Raw genomic sequence first — 24,512 nt, 5'->3', positions numbered from 1 at the left:
CGTGGACAGGAGCCTTCACCCCGTTCCCAAAGCCAGTGCTACTCCAGCGGGGAAGGACCATCTGCCTCACCCACGGCTGATTTTCACTTTTATTATTGTAAATTCACTGTTGTCTTTATATATACTTTTTAAAAAATATATTAGATACAAAAGTCAGAAAGGCTCCTCTTTGAACTACATATACTGGTGGATTTACAGGCCGGTTTGGAAAAGGTGGGCAAATAGGAAAGCCCAACTTGATCAATGCGCACAGCAGCAGCAGCAGCAGCAGTAAATGCCCCTCTCCAGGGACAAGGGGATTTTATATATATATATGTATGTATGTATGTGTACATATATATATATATATATATACACACACACACACATATTTGTAGATCTACACACACACACACATGCATACACACACAGCACTCAGCCCTGGACACCCCAAAGCCCTGCCCAGGACACCACGGGCTGGCCCTCAGCCCAAGGACGCTGCAGCTGAGCGGGACGGGCTCTCGCCAGGCAGGCACTGGCCAAGGCACCAGGGGACGGATTTGGGAGTCCCAGAAGAATGGGGCACAAGCTTCCTCTGTTCCTACAGAAGTGCTTCCCCTGTCCATGGCTGCACTCTCTGGGACAGCTTCGGCTGGCAGCGGCACAGAGCAGAAGTCCACTGCTCTGCAGGCACGGAGCCTGCAGGACATTGCCTGTATGATGGTAAATTTGGAGACTCATTTCCCAAACTAGCTGGAAGCAGGGGAATGCTGTGACCAGGGAGGTGAAACCTGCCTCAGCAATTCTCAAAGCTGAAAAAAGGTGGGGAAAGTCACTGACTGATGGCATAGAAGGCCCTGAGCAGTGAGAGCCCTGGGGGTGGGTCAGCACACTCCAGCTGGGGCTGCTGGTGTCATCCTGCAGCAGAGGGAGACACCACCCCCACCTGGGAAGGCAGGCAGGGAGAGACCCCTGCTGCCATCCTCACTGGGGCTGCAGAGAGACTGGCAGTGCAGTCACTTCCCAAGGAAGGGAGAAGGCACTCCGTGTTTTTGGCTCCCCTGACAGTCACAGTAGCCAGCTGGAAGGCTTGCTCAGCTGAACCTTACCCCTGTGGAGGAGGGAAGAACAGAGATCTCATCCCCTTCCAGCACACCAGGCTTCTGTGGTGAAGGGAGGGTGAGCCCCCTGTTCCCCCACCTCCCTTACAGGAGGAAGCCTCTGTATGATTGCCTTCAGCAGCCCAACCCAGGCCAGGGTACCCCAGAGGCTCACTGGCAGATCCTGGCGCTGCTGATAGCACCAGACTGGCACCTCCACAATCCAGCGGTGACCCCAGACCCTGTGGGCAGGGAGGGGACAGCTCCTGCAGGGGCAGCAGCTGCCAGAGGAACACTGGACATCGCTCCTGTTGAGAGTAGAGGGCACCGCAGGCCCACATGCACACACACAAACACACACACACACACACACACAAACACACACACAGATGACAGCGGGGTTCTCAGAGATATTCAAGGTGGGGAGTCATTGTCAGAGCCCAGTTTGGGGTCTCCACTGTGGGCTGCCTCCTGTGGGGGTCAGGCCATGGCCAGACCCTCCACATGGCTGTGGATGTGGGCCGTACTGGACAGGCTGCTCTCGCCTTTGTAACTTTTGGGGGCCCGGCTGGCTTTCAGCAGGACCAGGAAGGTGTCTGTGGAGATGGCCCCAAACTCAAAGGTGAAAGTGCCGTAGAAAACCAGGACATCAATGATGAACATCCACTCACACAAGGCAGCCACGTGCTGTAGCACGAAGCTCTCCTGGATGAAGAACACGCCACCTGAGGGTATCCCAGTCAAGGAAAGTACAGCTGAACCCCAACCACCCCATAGAGGACCATGTCCCACTGTTACCACATGCTGGGGTGGACATGAGTGCCCATCCTCTGCAGGAAACACACCACCACTCCTAACACTGAGAAACCCCCACACGCTTCTCCCAGCACCAGGAGGGCACAGGTGAGGCGGTGGCACACGTGCCCAAACCAGCCTTGGTAAGTCATGGCACTGATGCCAGGCCAGGATTATCTGAAGAGGCCAGGCAGGAGGAGCTCAGGCTGCAGGTCTCAGTGCAAGCCAGGTGTCCAGATGCCTCAACTTCCCCACACTCCCTGCCTCTTCCTCAATCCAGGCTGGTGGTCCCATCCTCCCCTTTGATAGGATGCAGTCAAAGATGATAAAACTCAACCTTTGAAACAGGATTAGGACCGTTGCATTCCAGTCCTGCAGCACCTCCTGTCCTGCGCTGCAGGCTGTCCCACCCCAGAGAGAGGGCCTGCTCCCACTTCTCCAGATCCTACCACTACTGGAATTTCTTTATCCTTCTCTTGTCCCCACCAAAAATCTCCAGGGAAACCTATTGCAAGAGCTACTGTGGATGAGGGGAGGAGGCATGTATATCCCTCCAGGTGAAGCCTCCAGCAGTACCACGCCTTCTGCAAGTGAGACAAGGTCTGGGAGAGCTGATAAAGCAGGGACCTGGCCTGCACAGTGCAGAGCTCTCTGCTCATGACCCCATCCCATCAGGAAAGATGCCAGCCCTTTCCCCACACTGTCCTCACCACAGCTCGCTGCTTGCCCCGTGCCAATCCTCAGAGCTTACAGAGCACGATGGCCACCGCAGATGGGCACCAGTCCTGTCTCCCCTCCTGTCCCTCCCATATGGCATGGCCCTGCAGCAGTCCTGCCTTTCCCAGCTCCCTGCCTGCTTCCCAGCCTGCCTGCCTGCTGTGGTGACAGAGCAGGACTCTGCTGATACGTGCCAGGCCCACCAGCACCCTCAGGCTCCTCTTGTGCTGCTCACCTCAGCCAGACCCCAGCCAGCCTCTTTGGGACCCATGGACACTGCATGCTTTTTCTCCTTCCTGCCCAATAACCACGACCTTGTTTCCCAATTTATCCCTTACCTCAGTCCCAAATAAGCTCCTCACTCCCCAGCCACACACTTGGGACCATTTTTTGAGCTCCAGCCCACCAGATGCCATGCCCTCCCGCCCTGGTAAGGTGTTTGCAGACCCCAGTACCTGTTCACCAAGCCCTTTCTTGTCCCATGGGCAGGCTGGCTGGTGAGTGCCTGGAAGGTCTGTCTGGCAGAAGTGCTGCCATGCACCCACCTGGCACCTGCACACAGAGCTTTTGTATTCAGCTTCGGTCAGAGAGGTAATTCAGATGCACTTTACATTGCCAAGGGCTCAAAATACCTTTGTCCCATTAAAAAACCCAACAATTACCCAGACCTGGGTGGTGCATGACTGGAGTCTGCAGCGGTGGCTGGGCTGCAGCAGCCAGGGCAGGGCTGGTTTGGGGCATCCCAGCACTCCAAGAGACACCCACCAGCATCCCTTCCCCTCCTCAGCCCCTGCTCAGCCCTAGTACTGCTGCTCCTCCAGCCGACACCTGCAGGGAGCTGCCCACCCTCCATGCCCTGCCCAGCTCCTCTCCTGGCACCACGTCCCACTGCCAGACCAAAGGATAGAGAACATGGGGCACAAACCCCACCGTGAGGACCACCTTTCACCAAGCCTGTTCCCAATCTTCTTCCCACACCCCGCAGGATACTGAAGACAAGGGTGAAGAAGGCCACAGTGGTGAGGATGCTACGTAGGTGGCCGGTCCAGTACTGCCCTCGGGTTTTGGCCATGCGGTAGGTGAGGATGGACTGCAGGAGCAGGAACAGCATGCTGGTGGGAAAGGCCACCCCCGCCCCGATGTAGTGTAGCACCTTGGCGTGATCCACCTGTGGGGAAGAGACCATCAGTGCCAACACCCTGGGACGCGCCTGTCACAGCACGACTCTGCCCAGGAGTTGGACTCCTGCCCAGGAAGGGGTGCAGACAGTGCTGGGAGCAGGTCCAGGCAGCTCACCCTGTGCCTGACTCCTGCCTGAAGAGCAGACTTGGATCCAACATCTACTGCTGGGATCTCAAAGAGCTCTGTCTCTTTATCCATGGCCAGCAGCCCTGCTGTGCCCAGGGGCTGTCCTCTGCCCTGAGCCATATCAGGGACCGCCTGCACCCCTCCTGAGAGTCACCACGGCTGGGGCACAAGGGGGATCGGGGCCTGCAAAGCTTCTCGTGGGGCTGGCGTGGGCAGCAGCCTCCTGCCGGGAGGCCGGTGCCCGGCAGCGCAGGCAGGGGCTGAGCAGCGCCCTGTGCTGCCAAGCCTGGGCCTGCTCCGGGCTCTGTGAGCACAGGCTCTGCCCCGACAGCTTCCTGGCATCACCCCCTGGGCAGGATCGGGAGCAGCCTGAAGGGCATGTCCCTGCCCCTGCACGTGCCCATGGAGAGGACAGCTGGAGCAGAGGGGGCTCGGCTCAGGTAAGGGTTAAACCAAATCCAGCAGCTTAATCTGGACTTGAACTATGAATACACAAAAAGGACTCCAAGCACCCTGGGAAGCACGGCACTCAGGGGAAGGGAAGGAACGTATGGATGGACGCTGGACCAAAACAACCACCCCAAACCCTACCCTGCTGAGCACAGCCATCGCCCCGCTTCAGCCAAGGCCCTTTCCTCCCCCCTTACCCCAGGGACTCCTGAAGAAATGCCTTACCTGAAAGTTGCCAACCATGGTGAGGCCAGCAGCGCAGACCCAGCCAGCAGCCAGCCCCAGGGTGTTGAGGAGGGATGGCCCCAGGCGCTCCAGGAGGTGGGCGTAGCGCAGCAGTCCCACCAGCATGACTGCGGGAGGGAAACACAGCCCGTCAGTGTCTTTGGCCCGCCTCATCCCACTGCTGCCCCATGCCAGGGTGGGTGCAGGGCAGCCTCTCCCAGCCCTGCTTCCCCAGCAGCAGGCACTTACCCATGAAGGAGCCCAGGCTGCAGATGAGGCTGAAGAAGCAGCTCTCGGGAGGCAGGGTGCCACACTTGCTGTGGGGACAAACAAGACCCATGGAGCCCTCAGATGGGGGGCACTGGGGTGTGTGCTTGGCTCCCTCCTCAGGACACCCTCCTGGGTTGCCCTGGAGGGGTCTCAGAGCAGCTCTACCCGTGCTCCCACCCTGAGGCCACTCACCTGACGAGGGGGATGTGATCCAGAGTGCAGCAGGAGCTGGGGCCATCCATGTCACATGACTGGTTGTAACTCCTGCCGGCAGCAAAGGAACACGTTAGGAGAGCTGAGATGCTGTCCAGGACCCTCCTGTCTCCTGCCCACAGGCCCTGCAAGGGCAGCCGAGCTGCTCCGAGTGAGCGCAGCACAAACCCAGGGATGCGCCCACACCGTCCAGGGAGTGACCCACCGCCCAACAGGCGGCATCACGCCTGTGTTTCCACAGCCTGTTCCCTGCCTGCTGGCTCTGCTGCTCATCCAGAGCCTCAGCCTGTGAGGAAGAGGCCATGGCAGGGCAGAGGCTGCCCGGGCCGGGGTGTGGGCCCAGGGGGTTCTGGCAGACAGGAACAGGAGCCCCCACCTGCCAGCCCCCTGACATGTTCCTGGGATGGAAACACCGCAGGCATGCAGCCACTGGCACCCCCGGGGCACTGCCCCCGAACCTGGGAGGGAGGGAGCTGGGAGGCACTGCCTGAGGGACAACATGACCAGATCCAGCCCCCAGGCTGCCCTGGAGCCAGTCACACCAGCAGTGCACCCGGGGTAGTCCCAGCACTGTCGGGCTGGGCAGGGCTCTGCTGCCCGCACCCACCGCAGTGCCCTGGGAGCACCTCCTGCACCACAGACCCCGTGAGTCCAGGCACCCCGAGCCCCTATCAGCCCTTCCTGGACCACAGCTGCTGTCTGCAACCCTAACCAAACCCCCACCATGGGGGCTCATCACCTTCACAGCTCTCCCAGGAGCTGGCACACACTGGAAGTGGGTTTTTGGGTGTCTCTTTGCTGCAGCATCACCCAGGCATACAGCACCTCTGCCTGGCATGGCCTAGTGGGACTCCCTGCTCACACTATGGGGAGTGAGTGCAAAGTTCTCTGCCCCAAAGGGCCTCTTCAGACATCCTAAGTCCCACATTGAGGGGGGACTGAGGGGGGACAACGCTGTGGGGTGAGCTGCAGAGGGATAGTGCTGCCCTGTCTCTCACCCAGGCTGTCCATCCACCACCTCTGGCTATGCAGCATGCACATGGTTAAAAAAGCTGCTTTGGAAAGGGCTGGGCTCTAATGTTTTTTCAGTCTCCTCAGTTTACTGGTAGCTTTGTTTTCCATCCACTAAACCCAGGCGAGTGGTGGAGCCCCACGGCCTCCTCAAAGGCTGTTCTTGGGGTCGTGTTTGGTTTGGGAGGGTTTTTTTATTATTATTTTGTTTAAAGCAAGCAGCCTAAGGCCGGGAAGTATTATTCGTCATTAAGGGTCGGCTGTGCGGCAGAGACAACCCGACACACATATTCTTCCCAGGGCAGAATCAGCCATCAGGCAGGAAATGGCAGCAGGTTTTTTGTTTTTGTTTTTTTTTTCTACTTCTTCAAACACTCCAGCAAGAATTAAACTAACATGGATCTTTCTGGGCAGATTTTTAAGGCAACGCTACAAGCCAAAAACCCTGCAGAAGGAGTTGCCAAGAGACCAAACAGTGTTTCTTTTCCCAGCCCTTGTCTCTTCCACGCCTCATCCCCCATCTGGGGGTGTTGCAGGCAGCTCTGCCCAAGGGGTGTCCGGGTGCTGCAGGACCATCCCATCCCCCTGGCACTGCCAGATTTAGCCTCAAGCAAGCAAGTCACAACCTTTTCCATGGCGACACACAGCCCTCTGTAATTCCTGACCACTTATTTTCATACTTTCTCCATGCTGTGTTTTTTCAATGGCCTCCTTCTGCCTGCCTGGTTTGCAGCGAGGCTGCACTGTTCACCAGAGCAGCTGTTACCACAGGCCAGCCTGGGCAGGGGAGGGAGGGCAGCCCAGCCCTGGCAGCAGCTCGTCCCCAAGCTGTTCTGCTCCCCAATGACACTCAGCTGGGCAGGAGGCACGTTCCCTGTAGCATTTGCACCCCATCACCACCATGCCTGCCAGGGGAGAAGGGGGCTCTGCGCCCCTTTAATGCTCCCACCTCTCCCATCATCCCCAACCCCCCTTGAGCACAGTCATAGTGCAGGGAGTGCCTCAGCTACCCAGTGGCCTGGCACAGCTTGGCATACTTCAAGCGGGACAGGTATGGAAAGACTTGGCATTATGAGGTGTTTAAACAAGCCAGGATGTGCTGAAAAGCCCCTGTTTCCCCCCAGGCCTTACCAGTTGTGGACAGGGCAGATGTGGTTGTTGGACAGTGCCATGGCATATCTGGAGGCGAGACAACAACAGGGTTACCACAACCACCCGCCTCCCTGCATCCCCATTCCCTGCCAGCACCCAGGGCAGCCCCAGGGACCAGCTGCCAGAGCAGAGGATACAAGCCTTTACTGCCTGCCAGGGGCCAGCACTCATCCTGTGACACCTCCCGGCTTTACAATGCAGGAAAAAGAAAAACAAGTGCATGAGCACATGCTCCGCAGAACTCCCACTGCTGGGACCAGGTTCCCCTGCCTTGTACCCCCATCCCTGCTGAGAGCCACCTCCTGCTCCAGCTCAGCGCAGCTGCTTCTGTGTGGCCTCTTCTCCATCGTGCTGCTGTGCTCCACGGGCTCTGGGGCACTGCTCTGTCACAGAGCCTCCCTGGCATCAGGGCTCTCCACAGCCCCCAGCTGTGCCAGGGGCCACCCAACGGCACTGGCTCTGCCGTGCTTCCCCCAGCCCCTGGCTGGCCAGCAATGCAGCTAAAAAAGTCTGGAAAAGTACCCAGAGCGTTGGGAGGGCATTATGGGCAGATCAGCTCCATCAAACATTTCACTGAGGAGTCAGCCTTGTGTAACAAGGGGTTCATGACATGCATCCTGCTCCACTCCAAGGGGTCTCAGCCTCATGGCCCCCACCCCAGCCATCGAGGAGCCCTCCTTCCCGGCAGCCACAGCAGTGGGCAGCACCCTGCTGTTCAAATCACTGGCGGCTGTGAACAGCTCCGGTTAAAAATAGGCCCCAACACCAGTATGAAAACTCCTCTCCTTCCCGAGCTGGCTGTGTAACAGCTGGGCTGCAAAAAGGAGGATCCCAGAACAGAGGAAAAGAGCAGGACAGGCAGGGGAAACCAAGGAACAGCACCCCCAGCCACCAAGGAGCAGACCCCTCATCGAGCCATCCCCCAGCACAGGTCTCCAAAAGGGCCACTCCCAGGGTAGCTCAGGCTGAGGACCATAAGCAGCAACTCCCACCCGTGCTGTTTTGGTCTACAGGGGCATCTGCCCCCAGGGTCACTCATGGGTGACAGCCTGTGCTTTGCAAGGTGTCTAAGGAAAAAACTTGGAGCATAAGTTTCTAGCACCAGGTTCAACATTGGGTTTTGTTGTGAAGTAAGACAGGCGACACCTCTGAAGGAAGCTCTTGGAGGAACCTGCATGCATACGGGGTGCCTTTGCTCCATCCCACACCCCAGGAAGTCCCACCACCTCTATATTGAACCTCTTGGTGCCTTTGAGAAAAGTCCTTCATCCACTGCTCACCAGTTTTCAGGCCTGAGAAAGGGACTGCTGGGGTGACTAGTACTGTTCACCCAAGTGGCACAGCCTCTACTCCTAGCACAAGCCCCTTCCATCCATCCATCCATCCCATGGGATGGGTGCCCTGGCGCTGCAGTACCTGGGCTGGTGGCGTGGCTCCCGGTGCCGTGCCCGTGCCCCCTGAACGTCAGCCACACTCAGGCCGGGACAGGGGCACGCGATTCCGCAGGGTGTCGGGGATGGAAGGACAACGAGGCACATGCCAGCGCCGCTGCACGGGACGCGGGGAACACGCAGGGCGGCTTGGGGGTTCAGGGGTGTGAGAGCCCCTGAGCGTCCACAAGTGCCCCAACATGACCGGGAACAGCGGCGTCCCGCAAACTCCTGCCCGCTGCATCCCATCTCGCAGCATCCCACTCTAGAGCATCCTCCAGCCCCCGGCCCTCAGTTATCCCGCAGCATCCGGCCCGGGCCCCGGCCCCAACGCCCGTGGGTAGGTAGGGGGCTGGCGGCGACCCCGCGGCACTCACACGATCCACATGCCGGTGATGGTGAAGGCAGGCAGCGTGACGGGCAGGATCCCCCAGGCCGGCATCCTGGGGCCGGGCATGCCCCGCCGGGCTACGGGCGAGCGGGGCCGCCGGGGAAACCTCCCCGCTGCCTCCTGCTGCCGGGCCGCCGCCGGGCCGCGCTCCCCATGGGCGGCGGGGCCGGGGCCGGGGCCGGGCTGGCGAGCGGAGCGGGTCCGGCCGTGCGGAGCGCCGCCGGGACAGCCCAGGCCGGCCCCGCCCCGGGGCAGCGCGGGTCCCGCTCGGCGGCAGGGCCGGGCCCGCCCCGTCCGGCTGGCAGCGGCGAGCGGGACGGGCCCGGCGCGGCCCCCGGCGCCACGTGGCGCCCGCGCTGCCGGCCCGGGGGAGCGGGACCGCGCTGGGGAGGGCAGCCGCGGAGCAGGACGGCTGGAGCCGGGAACGCCGGGCTCCGCGGGGCGGGCGGCCCCACAGCGCGCTCGGCTGAGCCGCAGCGAGGGACGGGCTCTCGCAGAGCGCAGGGGAGAGCAGGCACAGCTCAGCGGCGAACACTCCTCCCGGGAGCTGGGGACGCGAACAGCTTTCGCCGAGGCTGACTCGGGCATCGATAGCCGGCCGCGGGGCTGGGGGCCTCAGTCCTTCAGCTCCAGGCGATGCCGTCTGTGCCCGAACACCAGCTCTGGGCCCACATCTGCAAAAGCGTGGGCTCCTGTAAGCGTGGCCCAAAGGGCACCGTCAGTAGCCGAGGCGGGAGGCACTGCGACAGGGAGAGGCCAGGCAGAGACGACCTTGTTCAGTTCACTCTTCCCACATGGGGCTGGCTCAGCGTTCCCTCCTGAGGACAAGGCTCCGTTTGCACCCCAGGAGTGACCGACCTTGTGCTCTCACTAAATTGCTGCAGCCACGCTGCCAGCCGCTGCCTGCACACACTCCTGACCCAGTTACCTTGCTCTCTCTTCCCTGACGCTTTCTACAACTAGGGATTAAGGTTAGCAGCCAACCACCAACCCTGCTGCCCAGAGAAATTTCCATTTTTCTTACACAGAAAACGTGAGGAAAGGAAGCACAATTTCCCCTGGCAGAGAAGCAGGGCTGTGGTAAGGCCACGGCCATCCCATTTCCCTGTTGGGAACTCTGCTATAACTTGCCCTCTTACCCCCTGGCCCCTTGTGGGGATGTGTTTTCAAGTCCCAACACATCCTGTGTCCCCAAGCGGTGTGCACACCCCTCGAACACGGAGCCTCTGGCTCATACAGCCCGCACGTTCCCTCTGCCTTCTGCAGAGAGGAGCTGCCGGGCACAGCTCTGGCCCTGGCCGCCCACCACCGCCCCCGGGCCAGGGTGCTGCTTACACAACCGCAGGAGCAGTACTGCACGCTGGGACGTGTAGTCTTGGGGGATCTCACCATCCTCTGCATTGACTCGCGCTCCAGCAGCCTCCTCACACGCCCAGGGTCTCCCCTTGCCGTTCAGCCCATCAGCTCGGGGCAAGAGCTGCACTCCAGAACTTCGCTCCCGAGCCGGCCGTGCTCCCAAAGCTGCCCCGTGCATTCCGGTCCGCCAGCAGGCAGCAGGCCTGGCCCTCCCTCTCCCGGCAGCCTCCACAGCACACGGACAGTGGGAGCAAACAGCCCGCTGCGCCGGGACTGCCGCCTCCGGCAGCCTTGGCAGCGCTCGGATCACTCCAGGGCCACAGGCCAGAGGCACAAGCTCTGCCGGGCTGCCTTCTGCTCAGCTGGGCCCAAAATGCCGGGCACAGGAGCTTCAGAACACATCAGCCTCTGTAACGGGTATAAATTTTTGCAGAGGAGTTAAACAGCTGGCATTTATAGGACTGAGGGTAACTTCTAAAAAGCCAGCTCACTGTTGATACTTCCTGGAAATCTTTTTAGCAGACCTTTTGAGTATGTTCAGATCCAATTTTTAAATTGAAACTAAAAGCAGCAGTGCTTCTGTTTCACAAGTTCCAGCGCCAAATCTACGTTTTACAGCCAGGGCTTATCATTCCATAGGACTTCTCACACTAGTAAGCTTCATACCAATGAGGAAAACACCAGCTCCACAGTAAAGTGTTCTACAGGCACATGCTAAATCTCAGTACATACTTCTATTCTGTTTTAGCAGTAGAAATCCTTGATGTAAATGGGAACAGAAGAGTGATGTCTGTTCAGCCTCCTCTGGAAAATACTTAGTCAGACCCTGAGTAAAAATGAGAAAAGTCCAAGACCAGAAAAAGTATATGCTAGGACAAATCTAAGGGGTACTGTTGTAAACACCACTCCTCACCAGCAGCCATTAGTAGTAGGACTAGCTTTTATGTAATTTAACTTACAAATAGAGTTCAAGAGACTCAGTGATAAACGTATCAGGTAGCACATGCTACCTTGTCACTTGATTCTGATCTCCTTTTAGTTCAATACTTTCCCTGATTTTTTTTTTTCCCCTCTGTAACATTAAACCTCACTCTTGCAAAATCCAAAAATTCAAAAAAGTCTTTTTCTGGTTTTCCAGTCCATTCCTATTTACAGTCTAGTGAAAACTGTTTAAAGTGCAATTCTGTCTTTCCAGTCAACATTCCTTCCATTCTAGTCCCATTTCCTGCAGTTCTCTCGGGTGGCTTTTGCTTTGCACTGTAATTGTCTGAGTTAAGATGTAATGCTCCCAGTAGAAGCTGGGTTTGCAAACACAGGTTAAAACATAACATATGCCCATGACGGCTATCAGAAGGCAGCTGGCAAAATGGAGCTTTGCTATTAGCTGACACCACCCCAGAAACTCAGAGGACCAGCTGGGGATCAGAGGGCAGCAGTCCCAACACTGAGGCACTTGACAATTGAGCAATGGTTCATAAAGAGTTAACGATCTAAAGCTTTCAACAAGCAGAAAAACAGAGCTGTAAATAGAATCGAAGGTTCAGAAAGACAAGCATAGAGGGGGGCTGGATACAGAAGCACCATGAGCAGCAGAAGGACTCAAATACAGTAATGAAAACATCTAAGGGCTGGAAAGACAATCTACAGGCAGTGGTGGGTGAGGAAGAGACAGCTGCAACAGCGAAAATATTCCAGGAATGGTACAAATGGGGCTAGGGAACCAAGATTTATTAACAGGACTTTCCTAGTATGCACATTACTTTTCCATTATGCAATATTTAGGCCTTTTCTCATGCAATTCAAACAAACTCCCAAGTTTTTAACCCTCTTACCAAGTCTGTAGGAGTCTCTTGGAATAGGGAAGGCAACTGGTGCCTCACCCAGCTCTGAAGACACTGTGGCACTGTGTGGATCTTGCCGTGACACAAAGTAGAAGATACCAGGAGGGAAGTGCAGTTGTTCAAATTCATGGCAAGCACTAGCCCTGGAAGAGCCCAGCATCTCTCATGCCCTCTCCAACTCTAAGTCCTGTCCATGGAAACAAGGATTTCTTCTTCATCAGAGAATCACCAATGTCAGCTGAGTTGCCACTGAGGTCTGTGTTCTGCCACCATGAGCAGATGAGCAGAGCACCTGCTCCTCAGCCCTCATCTCTGCCCTCAATTCTGGTAGTGCATGAGCATACACCAATGTAACACCAGAAATTTTACAGCCCATGTGAAATTACTGCCTTCTGAAAGAGCCAATCTCACTATTACAGCCCTGCTTTGTCCATAATGGGAACCATTCCTGATTAGTCCCTTGATGGCTAACCTCCATTGCAGCCCCCTCCCTGAGCTAACAAGTCCCCCTCGGTTCCCTCCAGACAGAGAACTCTGTTAAAGGATCTTGGTATATGGAGCCAGGTCACAACACCTTGACAAGCAAGTTCTCCTTTTTCCAAAGTTCTGAGCCAAAGATCCACAACAGAAAAGGAGTGCAACACAGGAACATTAATTTACAGGATATATTTATTACACTGTAAAAAGTCCATTGGATTTGTAGCCATTTACTCTGTATGTACACTGGTTGTATTCCTACACCAACTGCAGGTTCCTCTCCATACAGGATATGCTGAGTTGGAGTCCCACCCATGCCCCTCCCAGTCACCAGGGGGATTTCCAAGATTGAAATTATTGAGAATTTAGCCAGCTAGTCGAGGGAGGAGGAGGATCAGCGACGCAGCGCCTGCCAGGCAGCCAGCTTTGCTCTGGACATGAGCAGCAGGAAGAGCGGGATCTCCTTGCAGCAAGATGGAAGCACAAGAATCACTGCCAGGGCCTCAGCTGCAGGAGCCTTCTGGGGGTAGAAGGAGATGGGATCCCAACAAGAAGATGCAGAAGGGTGTGATCTCTTCAGAACTTCCAAGAGAAACCACTGCAGACCTGCTGGGCATCTGTCAGCAGGCTCCACAGATCCCCACATCTGTAGTTGAAGAGGATGTTCTCCTAACGAAGGGGCTGGTCACCAAGAGACCAATGTGTAGCGAGTGGCAAACAACACAACACACAGTGGCCCCACAAGTGCTGTGTGAGACACGGCCATGGTGCTCTGCTCTCAGCATTTCCTTCTCATCTACTCAGTTATGCAGAGCCTTCTGGATTTGCCTTCTCCAAACAGAAAGCCTGATTATGCTTACAGGAGCAGGGATGAAAGCCCCTATCAGACTTGCCTGCTGCTTAATCTGTATCTGGCTCGGGGATTGCTGTCATCCATGTTGCAGGAAGGAAAGCATGTGCCAGCAGGCAAGAAGCCCTATGTAGCAATCTGGGAGCTGCACTGTAAGCAACCCACATTTCTAATACAATTCTCTACCTGCTGAACCCAGGCGTGCCCAGATCCCAAACAAAGTAGTGCAGCCAGAAAAGTCAGCATGAAAGCTAGGGAATGGCTGGGGAATTGCCCAGGGACTAGACTGAGTAATCTTGAGAGGCAGTCCTGTACTGCAGCCCCTGTCTGGTGTTAAATCAACAAGTTTTCCTTCTTTACCAGGTGAACTGGTGGCAGCTTGGTCCCAGGCTGCTGGGCACGGGCATTGCCTGGCCCCTGAGATAGCAAAGACAGGAAGGAGACCGGTCAGTGGAACTGGGCACTCCTCCATGGAGACAGGGATTTTTGGGCAGATTTCTAGGTGATGCCACAAGAAGGGAGCAGGATGGGATGTGCTCCAGAGGACTGTGGCAACAGCCCTTCTGCTCAGGTTAGCATCATCTTTTAAAACAAACATGCCCACTACCAGAGAACATTTGGCCAGCATCCTCCACCCACAGAGGCTCCTCAGCACAGTTCTCCGACACCCTCCAACTAATTGACTTCAGAGCTTGTCATAGGGTCAGTGGGCCGTGGAGTAGCTAAGAGGGGAACAGGAGAGGTGGCTTCAATTAGGGCTGGGTTGAGAATGATTGGAAGAGTCATAGGTGGCACCCCAACCTGCAGAGGAGAGGCAAGAGGCTGCAGGATGAGCGGTGGCTGTGCCGTCGTAGGAGGTATGTCTGTAACGGGGCTTGACTTTGTTGAAGCTGTTGCTGGGAAGGAAGGAGAGGCAGAGGTGCTGATGGTGGGTGAGGCAGGTGCAGTGGCTCTCTCAGAATCTGGAAGAAGGAAGAGACAAAATAGATCCTTACACAGGTCCTGACAAAGTCACCTATTAGCTCAAAACTAAGCAGGGCTGAAAATCAACTCAGGCCTTTCCAGACTTGCCCCTTCATACAAGGCCCTGAAGAGCAGGGGTCAATCATAGGCATTCTGCCCACCCCAATAACCTCAGCAACAACTTACCCATATGGAAGCACAACATTTCACAACACTAGAGGCCTGGTCACCAGAGTTCATGCTAAAGCAAGGAAAAGAAGATCTATGCCACCATGCTGGGAAAGTGATTCCAGAAAAAAGAAAACAGGACTCACCGCTGACACTCAGTTCACAAGGCTTCTCCAAAGGAGCCACATGGGTGGATGGTCTCACATCCCCCACAGGAGAAGGGGGCAGGGCAGATACTGTTGTTTTCTGATGCTGCTGCTCCGTTGGTATGTTCGGGACAGGATCTGGGAAGACAAAACATCAAAACATGCAGTGAGACCACACACCAGTTTGCTCACTCCTTTCACACTCCCTCGATTTGCCCTTGTGCCAAGTTCCCACAGCCTCCTACAACTCATTCAGTCAGCATAAAGGCATTATGGGTACTGGACACGGTGCAAGCACTGTTCCAAAACCTGTGTTCTTAAGGTTTCCCAGCCTCTTGTACCTTGGATGACTGTCTGTTTGAAGAGCTCGTCCCGCAGCCGAGGTAAGAAACAGTCAATGCGCTCCCAGGTGATCTCCCAGAGATCTGAGTATCCTGTCCGGGAGTCAGCACTGTGGAATATCCCAGCCGTATCCATTACGAGCAGCATATTCTTCAGAGACTCTGGAATGGCCTCCAGCTACAGTCAGAGACAGGACACAGAATGGACAGATAGCAATGAACCAAAGCTCAAACAGCTGATGATGGGCTGCCTTGGAAACTGTGGCCAGGGTGAGAAACCATTGAACAAAATGGTTTGGAAAGGAATAAAAAGTTAAAAAAAACCCCAAACCCACACCAAATCAAAACACCTTTCAAGTTAGAAGATTAAGATGCAATGAATGGTTTTCCAAAGGACTGCATCCAGCACCTTACCAGTAAGTCACTGGAGCCAGCATGCATGTATTTGTCCATGAAGTCCAGGATTGTGAGCCACAGGGCAGCAAAGGTGGTCAGTGAGAGCAGTGGGGAGAGATGCTGTAGGAACACCTGGGGAAAAAAACACAACTACTGTCAACAAGTAGTATAGGGGTTGCTGCTCACTGACAAGCTAGTCTCACACATCTGGATTCCCCTTCTTTGTGGCAGGCTGGGAACAAGGACAGGACTGGCCTGAGGATGTCACAGGCCTCTACTCTTCTGAGCTGCATATGTGAAGGAAAAGATCTTGTCTCCCTTGTGGAAGACATCTGCAGTCTGCATCACTACATCTTCTAGCCCTTCCAGACCTCTGCCTCAGGTCACGACTATCAGCTTGTGACATGCATCATTTCACCCCAAGAGACGAATGCAAGCACTCACTTACTTGCACTGGGCCCTCCTGGTATATGACCTGCAGGCCCATGCATCATTTCACCTCATTTGATTGTCTTCAACTAATGTTAAGTGAAATACTTCTATCATAAAGTCACAGACGTCTTCCTGACAACTTTTCCAAGGACTAGAATCATGGAGACAGTTCTGGAAAGAAGGCATGTCCCAACAGCAGAGGCTGGTGGAAAAGCCCAGCACTGAAGACAGTCAAACTAGCACCCTGACACCTGTCCAGGTCAGAGATGCTGAGAAGCAAACACAGCAAACAGTTTGGTTTTCTTGAGAAACATAGTTCCCCAAAGCTTTCAGGCAGCAGAGGTGTGCTCACCTTGGAGAGCAGTGTTGAGGCTCTCATCCTAGTTTCTTCCATCCCACCAACATCAGCTGGGCTGATGTTCTCAAGTAGCTTAGTTAGGAGAGGGAACAGCACCTGTTGGATCAGACACATGGATATTTTAGAGCTGAAAAATAACTGATAAGATTTTCACAAACAGCCTTACAGAAAGGCACTGGCTTTTGGGACTGGTGGCTTCTAGGCAGAGGACATGATGGAAGGAACAGGACGTGCATGAGTAGATTCACTTCAGTATTCCAAAAACCCCTGTCAGAAGCCTAAGGAGAGAGGAACTTTTCACAGGACCAGAACAGTGAACATCCTGTCTGTTGCAGTGAACACGCTGCTCAAGAAGACAGTGCTGAAATAGAACAAGTCCCGCACACAGCTTTGTTCTTCATGACAATGCTGCCCTGCTCACATGCCCATCCCAGCCAGGCAGTCACCTTGTTGAAGCAGGACTCCCATTCCAGGGCATCCAGGGCCTGCAGGTCATGTACCAGGAGGGCACGCTGCAAGTAAGTGAGTGCTTGCATTCGTATCTGGCGTCGGGCATCACAGCACAGCCAGGCAATACCTGCAAGAGAGGGATTCAGGGCAAAGTCCACAGGGAGAGTGCCACATCCCTACCTCCCCAGTCTAGAGTAAAAAGTGTAGTGAAGATCAAAAACTCTCTGTGAAAAAAGAAAGGATTATGCTTGTTCCAGGCCACAGACTGGCAGTCTTCTACCAGATCCAGAAACATGCTGGCAGCTAACTCATCCTAAAGATGTTTTTCCAAATCTGATCCAAGTTCTTTTTCAATTACAACAGACCCTAAAAACAACCTATGCCCGCTTTCTGCGGTTAGATCTTGGCTCCTCAAATTTCCTGCCATTACTTTGGAAGTGTCTCTGCTCACTCTCATCGCCAGGGGATGGCTTTACCCTGTAGCAAAGGACACCAGCAGTTGGACCACAGTGTTCGGGAATCCGCTGTGATTTTCCTGGCCGCTGTCTCCAGGTGTCGCTGCTCCTCCGCCCAGGAGCTGTAGATGCCAGCTGCTCGCGTGTGCAAGGTATGCATGAGGTCCAGGAGCTGCAAGTACACGGCACAGTAAGAAACACACAGGAATTTAAAATTTGAAGCAGCTCATCTCTGCTGTTCTCCAAACGAGGCTAAAAGGCTCAAGTTACTTGAGCCTGCTTTCTGTACATACACAGTTATAGAAACGGTGTCAGGCCCTGCTGTCTGTGCCCTCCTTATGTCAGTTCAGCAGCCATGCCAATCCCATCTTTGAGGAACACCGTTCCAGTCCTGTCTAAAGGAAGAACGGCTCGTTCCTGGCACAGAGCATTAATTCTCCCAGGCAGAGGGATAAACCCAGGGATTCAGCTGTGCTGTCCAGAACAACTCTTTTTTTTCCTTAACAAAAAAAGGCATGTGAAGCACATGCAAAGTTCCCTTGCCTGTTATGAGCACATGACAGCACTCTAGTCAGTTTACTACTGAAATGGGACCCAATATCCTGGCAGTCAGCAGGCCTGTGCCTTCACACCTTTGAAGTACCAGCTGGGGAGAAATTACTCTCTTATCCCAGTCCTCTGTACTTGAAATTCCAGTGCCTCAGCCAACAGGGCTTTCCCCTTTCCTCAAGCTCAGATGCCCTATTAGACTCCTTGCTAATCCTACAGGAACCTCATGTCTCCAAATGACCTTAATCCATTTTACCTGCTACAGTAACTCACAGCTTCCGACCTCCTCCTTGCTTTTCAGAGGACCTCTCTTCTCCATTGCTATTCTGCTTTTGCCAGTACAAACCGCAGCCTTTCTCTTTCCCTGCAGAACCACATGCTACCCCCACAAACACCCTCTGCCACCCAGTGCCTTCTTATCCAGGATGCAGCTCTCCCTTGCCCCATAAAGAATCCCAGTGATTACCTAGCCAGACCCTAAGAATGGGAAAGGAGAGGAGGAAATCCTTGCTATACTTACGTCCTGACTAACCTGTAAAGACACAGTGTGGTAGCTGGCAGGGATGCTCTCGTCCTCATCCTCATCACTGTGTGTGTGCGCCTGGTGCTGGCTCAAGACCCGGGATCGCCGTGTGGAGCTGTCTTTTGGCTTTTTTTTTAACCGACTGGATTTACTGTCATACCTGTGGCTCTTCCCCCTCTTCTCCTGGGACTTGTAGCCTAGAATGTAAAAGGCAACACCATTCCATATACAACAGTCCACTACAAAATGTTCTGCTTTTCAACACACGGGGCAGCCACCTTTTGATATCCCCAATGAAGAGCCCTGTTGACCGCTGCCTGCCTGAAGGGGACCCAGGGCCCCTCAAGAACAACTTTCCGCAAGAGCTGATACTGCTGTCTCCACATCGGCCCCAGACCTCCCTCCATCCCAGGGAGGGGGATAAGAATAAGCTCCCTGCTGCTAGCAGGAGACATGACACTTTTCTCATGGTAGACCATTTTCTTTGGGCTGGGGACTTATTCCATGGCAGTATACTTCACACTGCCTGCTGACTGGCCACCCCTAACCGAGTCCTGGTTGACAAGTGAAGGGTCATCTTACCTCCATTCAAGCTGGCCTCCACAAAGATCCGTATTGTTTTGACACAGAGCTCAAAGTTCTCGGGTGTTACATGGGCAGCATCTCGCACGATGAAGGACAGGGACTCGACACATTTCATGAGAGACTTTGTGTCATGTGGGCCCAAATCCAGCCCCACCGTCAGGCTGTACTGGTTGACGAGAGGTGATGGACCCAGCCTGCTGAGCCCAGCAGTGGATCTGGAGTTGTCAATGTCATCTTTCCCCACCTGCAGGCCACAGAAAGCAGGTAAGCAGGAGAGGGTAGCACAACAAGAAGCATCCCATACACACACCAGAAGGGCCTTTCTTCAGAAGCCAACAGGCAATGTTTCTGTACGATCCATTTCCCTTTCTTCCTCATTTGCCTCAAAGCTTTCTCCTTTCCATCTGTGTCTCTCCCCATCCTGCTTTTACACTATCAGCTCATCTTAGCTCTCTTTTCTACTGTCTCATTCTTTCTCTCACCACCGCACCCTCTGCTCATTCACTACCACAAGCATGGTAGGAGTAGTCTTCTTTGGGCACCAGCAGCCCACTGGCTACTCACCACTAGCCAGCCACTGTTCACAACGTCCACATCTGTGACCGAGCGATGCATCTTGCCTGGTTTCCCGTGGTCTGTGTACACCTCCGAGTCAGAGGTGTAGCCACGGTCCAGGCTCATGTCACTTGGATGATAGGAGGAGGACACCTCACTGTCTGATTGAGCACCTTGAAGACAAAAGGCATGGAGTTTAGTTCAAAGCCAAATTGAGAACTTACAAGAGTAGCTGTGGATAAGGGAGAAGCAATCCAGATTAGTCAGATCAGCTTCAACCAGCAACCACAAGTGGTTATTAGTATGTTCTACACCTGTCAGATCTACCTGCCGTGACATTTAGGATAACCTTAAATTTCATATGTCCCAAGAGAGAATTCCTTGCGAGGAACAAATTTAAGTTAGATAAGTTATTTAAAAGTAAAAACTCGTTCTCTCCATTGTTCAACACCATCTAGAAACTCATCAGCAGACAGAAAGACTTGCTGTGAACAGAGTGCACCAAACATTTTCAGAAGGAGATAGAGAACTAATGTTTTGATGTGCAAGGCGCCAAGACAAGCAGTTTGCTCTACCAGCAAATACAGAAGCAGTAAAAGAAAAAAAGAAGGGAGATAAGAGGACACAGCTCAGCATTAATCCAGAGGGCAAAGTCCGTAAGTATTTTAAAACAATCATGCTTCTCCCATCTGTCTAGCACAAAGCATTAGGACGAATCAAAGAAGTTCTAGAAAAGCAAAGGAAAAAACAAAGCCTTCTGGAAAAGACCTTTTATTGCTCTTTGCTTTAGAAGTCTGAAGACATTGGCCTCAAATACACTGACAGCTGGCTAAAGCAAAACTGAACAATCTGCTGAAAAATAACCTTTCTAACACAGTCAAGAGAAGTGAGAAATCGTGCATTGTTCTTGTGGGAATGGTTAAGGGACTACAAATGGATCTGGAAATTAATTTTAATGAACAACTCATTTTATGAGAACCTTAAAATGGAGACAGAGAAGAATCAGTCCCACAAAAGAAGCAAGTATGACAGGAACTGCAGCTGGGTTTACGTTACGTGCCCAGATAAGAGATTATGGTACCCAAGGCACCAAACCACAACCAGCAGAAAATGCTCCTTGGGTAGAGCAAAGACCTCCTACAGCTGCTAGAACTGATATCAGTTTTCCTCCCACTGTCCCCCAGGGACTAGCACCTGGATTGCTGCTCACTGAGTAGGAAGAGATGGCAGAATAGAGACAGGAAAAGACCATGAGGAGTGAACAGCAGGTGCTGGTCTTTAATCTTGCTAATGTAGTTTAATATCATCTTTGTTTTCTTGCAGTCCCCTTTGCTAATTGAAAAGCCTGAGGAAGCAGCTGCTTATCTGGCAGGCAGGCATCAGATTTCCTAGCAAAAGCTGGCGTGTCTTACCTGTGTCGTTATCTGCCCTTGCTGTAACCTGCAGGGCTGCGGGCGGCTTCACCCCAGAGCCGATGCACTCCAGGAGGGTGAAGAGCGTGTACCAGTCATCCCCGGAGTGAATGTTGGCAGCATTGGTCTTCAGGAGTTCATGGAGGCCATAGGCAACCTCATGGCTAACTCTGGACAGCACATTTGGCTTCATCATAAGTAAGATACGCAATGAGAGGAGAACCTGACCAGAGAAGGAGGCAAGAATAGCAGACCCTATTACTTACACTCCCTTCTCTAGCAATGTACTCCTTCATCTATTAGAGATAGTTACAACTGCTGTTTGTTGTTACCTGCAGCACAGACAGGTTAAATATGGGTCCACCCAACAGCACCTGGTTTCCTGTGTCACTGGATACAGCCACAAAATCCCAGTAACTGCCTTTCAGAAATCCCTTACCTGTGCACTGATCTCATCTCGACGGAGCAGTCGAATGGCCAGTCTCAGCAGCCCCACCACTGCCCGCTCCACCAAGAAGCAGAACTCCATTGCATGGACACAGAGATGATAAAGGTGGTCTCGGACAGTTTGCCAGACACAGGTCACACGGTCCCTAGCATAACAAGGAGCAGGGAAAGGATAGAATGAAAGGACGTGAGACAAGCAGGATCCAGCAACCTCTCCCACAACTCCAGACAATCCATTATTTCTTAACTTCAATTAAAAATTCCAGCTGGTATATACAAGAACAGACACATAGAAACAACAAAACCATCAAACTTCTTACTCATTACTTGCAAAGCAATCGGGTGGGAGAATTCTCCCTCTGGAGTTTGGTTTATATTCTTCAGATTTCAGGATATCGAGTACTAATTCATGAGCTAATAGCCTTTCTGTTTGCACGTGCTGGAGTGGAATTGTTAAGCCCTGAAACTACAGCCACACGCTGCTTCAGCTGGCAAATCACAGACATAAGGAACTCATTCCCTAGACCAGGCAGCAGCTGCAGTAAAGCAGGGACATTACAGTGAATGTACATATATTTCAAGGTCATACCTATTCTCTAGAACAATCCGCAGAAGCATCTCCAAGCAGAAGGCTGCATCTTCTTCATCATACGTCTCCTCATCAGGAGTCACAGAGATTAGAGCCTGGGAGAACCATATTTTTATGAATCACAAGCCCCCAAAAATGGGGAACCAACAGAATGCTTTGAGTCTGGCCAAAACTGTACTCCACTGCCTAGTGAGGACATGTCACATAGTCAAAGGCACTGGATAGAGAAGTCAAGCTGAATCTATGGGAGAAATAAGGGGTTTTTATTATGCAAAATGCAATATGAACTTAAAAGATGTTAAACTCTGACAAAGTGTCTCAGATGAAGAAGGACTCTGATATCCAGCAGCTTCTTATTAATAATACGTGAAGTACAAAAAAAGCAGGCATACCTAAGAATGACTACAAATACTGGAGTTACTCTTCTCAAGACATCAGCTTGTACATGAAGGGAGACTTCCTGACATAACTGGGATAGGAGCACAATGTTTCCCCAGAAGTGAGATGACACTCCCCCAGGGAGATGCACTTCTCTAGCCCAAAGGCTAATGAGTCCAGCCTTCTTATATCTCCCACAGCAGCCAGGTACCATACTACTTAGGGAGACACTGTCAGATATTTCTGTACAGCTCTTGCCTCTAGAGTAGCTACTTAGAATGCTCTCATTAGGCACACAGCACACCTGAAATGATGAAAATCTTTAAGTTCTGACACAGAACTACAAATACTTTCAAACATTTGCCAAGAGTTCTCAAGCCTTTTAGAAGCATTCCTCAATTTAATGTTCTCTTCTACTGCCACAGCAATTTGTGTCTATCAACACAGAAGTTACTTTTAACAGGTGAACTAAAGACTAGTTTCATATCCCAAATACTTCCAAGATCTCCTCTGAGGACAAAGGAGTTAAGCGAGTACACAGCACATACCCACTATCATGCATAGCATATTTGTTCCACTACTGTCCAGTCCCTTGCCCATTATCTCTCTCACCTTCATGAGCTCCTGAAGGGATTCAAGCTGGAGAAATTTGCTTTCTGTGATCAGCTTCTCGGGATCACATTGCTGCAAAATACAGAAAAGACAACTGTGTATCTGGGGGCTGTGGAAGGCATACAAACAGAAACACATCATGTTCACAGGAAAAACACAAATAGTTGTTATTATCTGGAGGAAAACACCTTCCAACTAGTTTTCTCTTTAACATCAACTATTTTTAACAGACCTGATCTATGCTAGACAGGTCTTACCCAATAACTCCTCTGGCCACACAGTGGTCAAACCCCAGGTTCAGAATTTGTTGCCACCGTGTACCTTTACACTGCCTTGGAAAAGATACATTGTTTGAGAATTCATTCATTTGTCTTTAAAAATAGGGCTGTGACACCCAGGGCAGATCCCAGCCTGAGGAATCATTCCTGTTTTCATGTGTTAGTTGGGCATAGCAGCACAAATGACCATTTAGTTGTCAATCCAGATAAGCTCCTCTGTTGTTTCTTTCTGTTCTCAAGTCTCCTGTTACCTACAATACTGCCAAAGCAGCATGTATATTTATGCTTCTGTTGCTTGTTACCCACACAGTATTGTCAGCAAGAAAAAAAACCAGGTTCTTCTACAGCCTGTATGTTACCTTTATGCATTCCAAAGCTGCTCGCTTTGCCTCCTGTGTTTCCGTAGATGGTCCTCTCATACCAGATTGCTCTGTCCCACTGAGGGTGAGCCAACTAACAAAACTCAGTACTGTTGATTCACCACTGCAAATCAGAAGACACCAGCATCAGTAAGAAAACAAGAAATCGTGTTATTTTCCAATCTTAGTACAAAAAAGACTGCCTGGGACATCTACGCCACTCACCGGTTAGATGGTGTCTCCTCACGCTGCAGATAGATTTTGCCATTAGGATCCACAAAATCTTCAACCTGGAGCACAGATCAGTGCATGCGTATGTCCAATTGTCCACTTCTTCATAACCTTTCTCCCCAACCCCATTATATTTCTCTTAGTGATGAAATGCTACACCAAACAGCCCACATGTGTGCAGTCAAACCCAGCTCTTCACCCCACTATCCTATCAGTAAAGTGCCCTATGAAAAGCCAGCTTCCCACTCTCCTAACTCATCAGTTATCCACCAGCCAGCTAATTATTACCTCCACCATGGCCTTGGGCAGCAGCTCTGCTCGGAAAAGCTGCAGCATGGCCTCCATGATGTTTTTCCAGCCCTCTCGCAGAATGTCACCATGGCGATGGGCCAAGTGAAACACTGTCTTTGCTGCAATATGGGCCTTGGGATTACTTCCAAAAACAGTGGGCAGGTTCTCAATAGACTGCAGGAAAGAAGAGGCGGTGACAATCAGTCAGAAAGATGTTTTCTTTTCAACAGAAATTAGGGCAGATGCTTCAGAACTGGTTATAGGAAAGATAACAATTCTCTGTATGATGCTTGGATAACTCCTGAGCTCACATTTACTTTGCATAAAAACAGGGAAAAGGTAGCTTACCTGATAAGAGCTGAATCACTGAACCACCTAGATATAAACTCCCCAAGAATGACAACTGAGAACATTTTGAAAGTGCATGCT

General features: G+C 52.6%; 2 protein-coding genes across 9 annotated transcripts in view; both read right to left on the bottom strand.

Annotated features, from left to right (window-relative positions):
- Window positions 1-108: 108 nt before the first annotated feature.
- Window positions 109-10,582, bottom strand: TMEM150A (transmembrane protein 150A). 3 transcript variants are annotated; one of them, XM_040071291.2, is made up of 7 exons: window positions 10,377-10,582; window positions 7,200-7,247; window positions 5,037-5,108; window positions 4,824-4,891; window positions 4,575-4,702; window positions 3,582-3,759; window positions 109-1,804 (listed from the first exon to the last, which is right to left on the bottom strand). In XM_040071291.2, exons 2-7 carry the CDS (start codon window positions 7,238-7,240, stop codon window positions 1,560-1,562), a joined length of 732 nt encoding a protein of 243 aa, XP_039927225.1. In that variant the 5' UTR covers window positions 7,241-7,247; window positions 10,377-10,582; the 3' UTR covers window positions 109-1,559. The 3 variants fall into 3 exon arrangements, with proteins under 3 accessions (XP_039927225.1, XP_039927226.1, XP_039927223.1); XM_040071292.2 differs by having other exon boundaries at window positions 10,431-10,582; XM_040071289.2 differs by lacking the exon at window positions 10,377-10,582 and adding an exon at window positions 9,028-9,152.
- Window positions 10,583-12,889: 2,307 nt separating this feature from the next.
- The window catches only part of GBF1 (golgi brefeldin A resistant guanine nucleotide exchange factor 1), a 102,368-nt gene continuing 90,745 nt past the window's right edge, over window positions 12,890-24,512 (bottom strand). For 4 of the 6 annotated variants that reach the window (XM_040070768.1, XM_040070771.1, XM_040070772.1 and 1 more), the window contains 17 exons: window positions 24,081-24,257; window positions 23,787-23,851; window positions 23,562-23,685; window positions 22,925-22,996; window positions 21,935-22,029; window positions 21,338-21,491; window positions 20,899-21,121; window positions 19,496-19,659; window positions 18,929-19,175; window positions 18,344-18,543; window positions 17,296-17,446; window positions 16,816-16,946; window positions 16,364-16,465; window positions 15,598-15,711; window positions 15,184-15,361; window positions 14,843-14,980; window positions 12,890-14,527 (listed from right to left, as the gene is read on the bottom strand). In XM_040070768.1, the coding sequence (XP_039926702.1) occupies window positions 14,241-14,527; window positions 14,843-14,980; window positions 15,184-15,361; window positions 15,598-15,711; window positions 16,364-16,465; window positions 16,816-16,946; window positions 17,296-17,446; window positions 18,344-18,543; window positions 18,929-19,175; window positions 19,496-19,659; window positions 20,899-21,121; window positions 21,338-21,491; window positions 21,935-22,029; window positions 22,925-22,996; window positions 23,562-23,685; window positions 23,787-23,851; window positions 24,081-24,257 (2,622 nt within the window). In that variant the 3' untranslated portion in view covers window positions 12,890-14,240. The remainder of the gene's footprint in view (window positions 14,528-14,842; window positions 14,981-15,183; window positions 15,362-15,597; window positions 15,712-16,363; window positions 16,466-16,815; window positions 16,947-17,295; window positions 17,447-18,343; window positions 18,544-18,928; window positions 19,176-19,495; window positions 19,660-20,898; window positions 21,122-21,337; window positions 21,492-21,934; window positions 22,030-22,924; window positions 22,997-23,561; window positions 23,686-23,786; window positions 23,852-24,080; window positions 24,258-24,512) is intronic. The other 2 variants (XM_040070769.2, XM_040070774.1) reach the window with 1 other exon arrangement.

Source organism: Hirundo rustica, chromosome 8 (genome assembly GCF_015227805.2).
Source record: "Hirundo rustica isolate bHirRus1 chromosome 8, bHirRus1.pri.v3, whole genome shotgun sequence".
NCBI classification, from domain to species: Eukaryota; Metazoa; Chordata; class Aves; order Passeriformes; family Hirundinidae; genus Hirundo; species Hirundo rustica.
The sequence above is the reverse complement of the archived record's forward strand: the minus strand, read 5'-3'. Positions and strand labels throughout refer to the sequence as shown.

Coding starts and splice junctions, on each gene's coding strand:
- TMEM150A (XM_040071289.2), bottom strand. CDS start 9,107: ATGCCCGGCCCCAGGATGCCGGCCTGGGGGATCCTGCCCGTCACGCTG. Junction 4,892..5,036: donor GATCACATCCCCCTCGTCAG/GTGAGTGGCCTC, acceptor TTGTCCCCACAG/CAAGTGTGGCACCCTGCCTC. Junction 4,703..4,823: donor CAGCCTGGGCTCCTTCATGG/GTAAGTGCCTGC, acceptor TCCCTCCCGCAG/TCATGCTGGTGGGACTGCTG.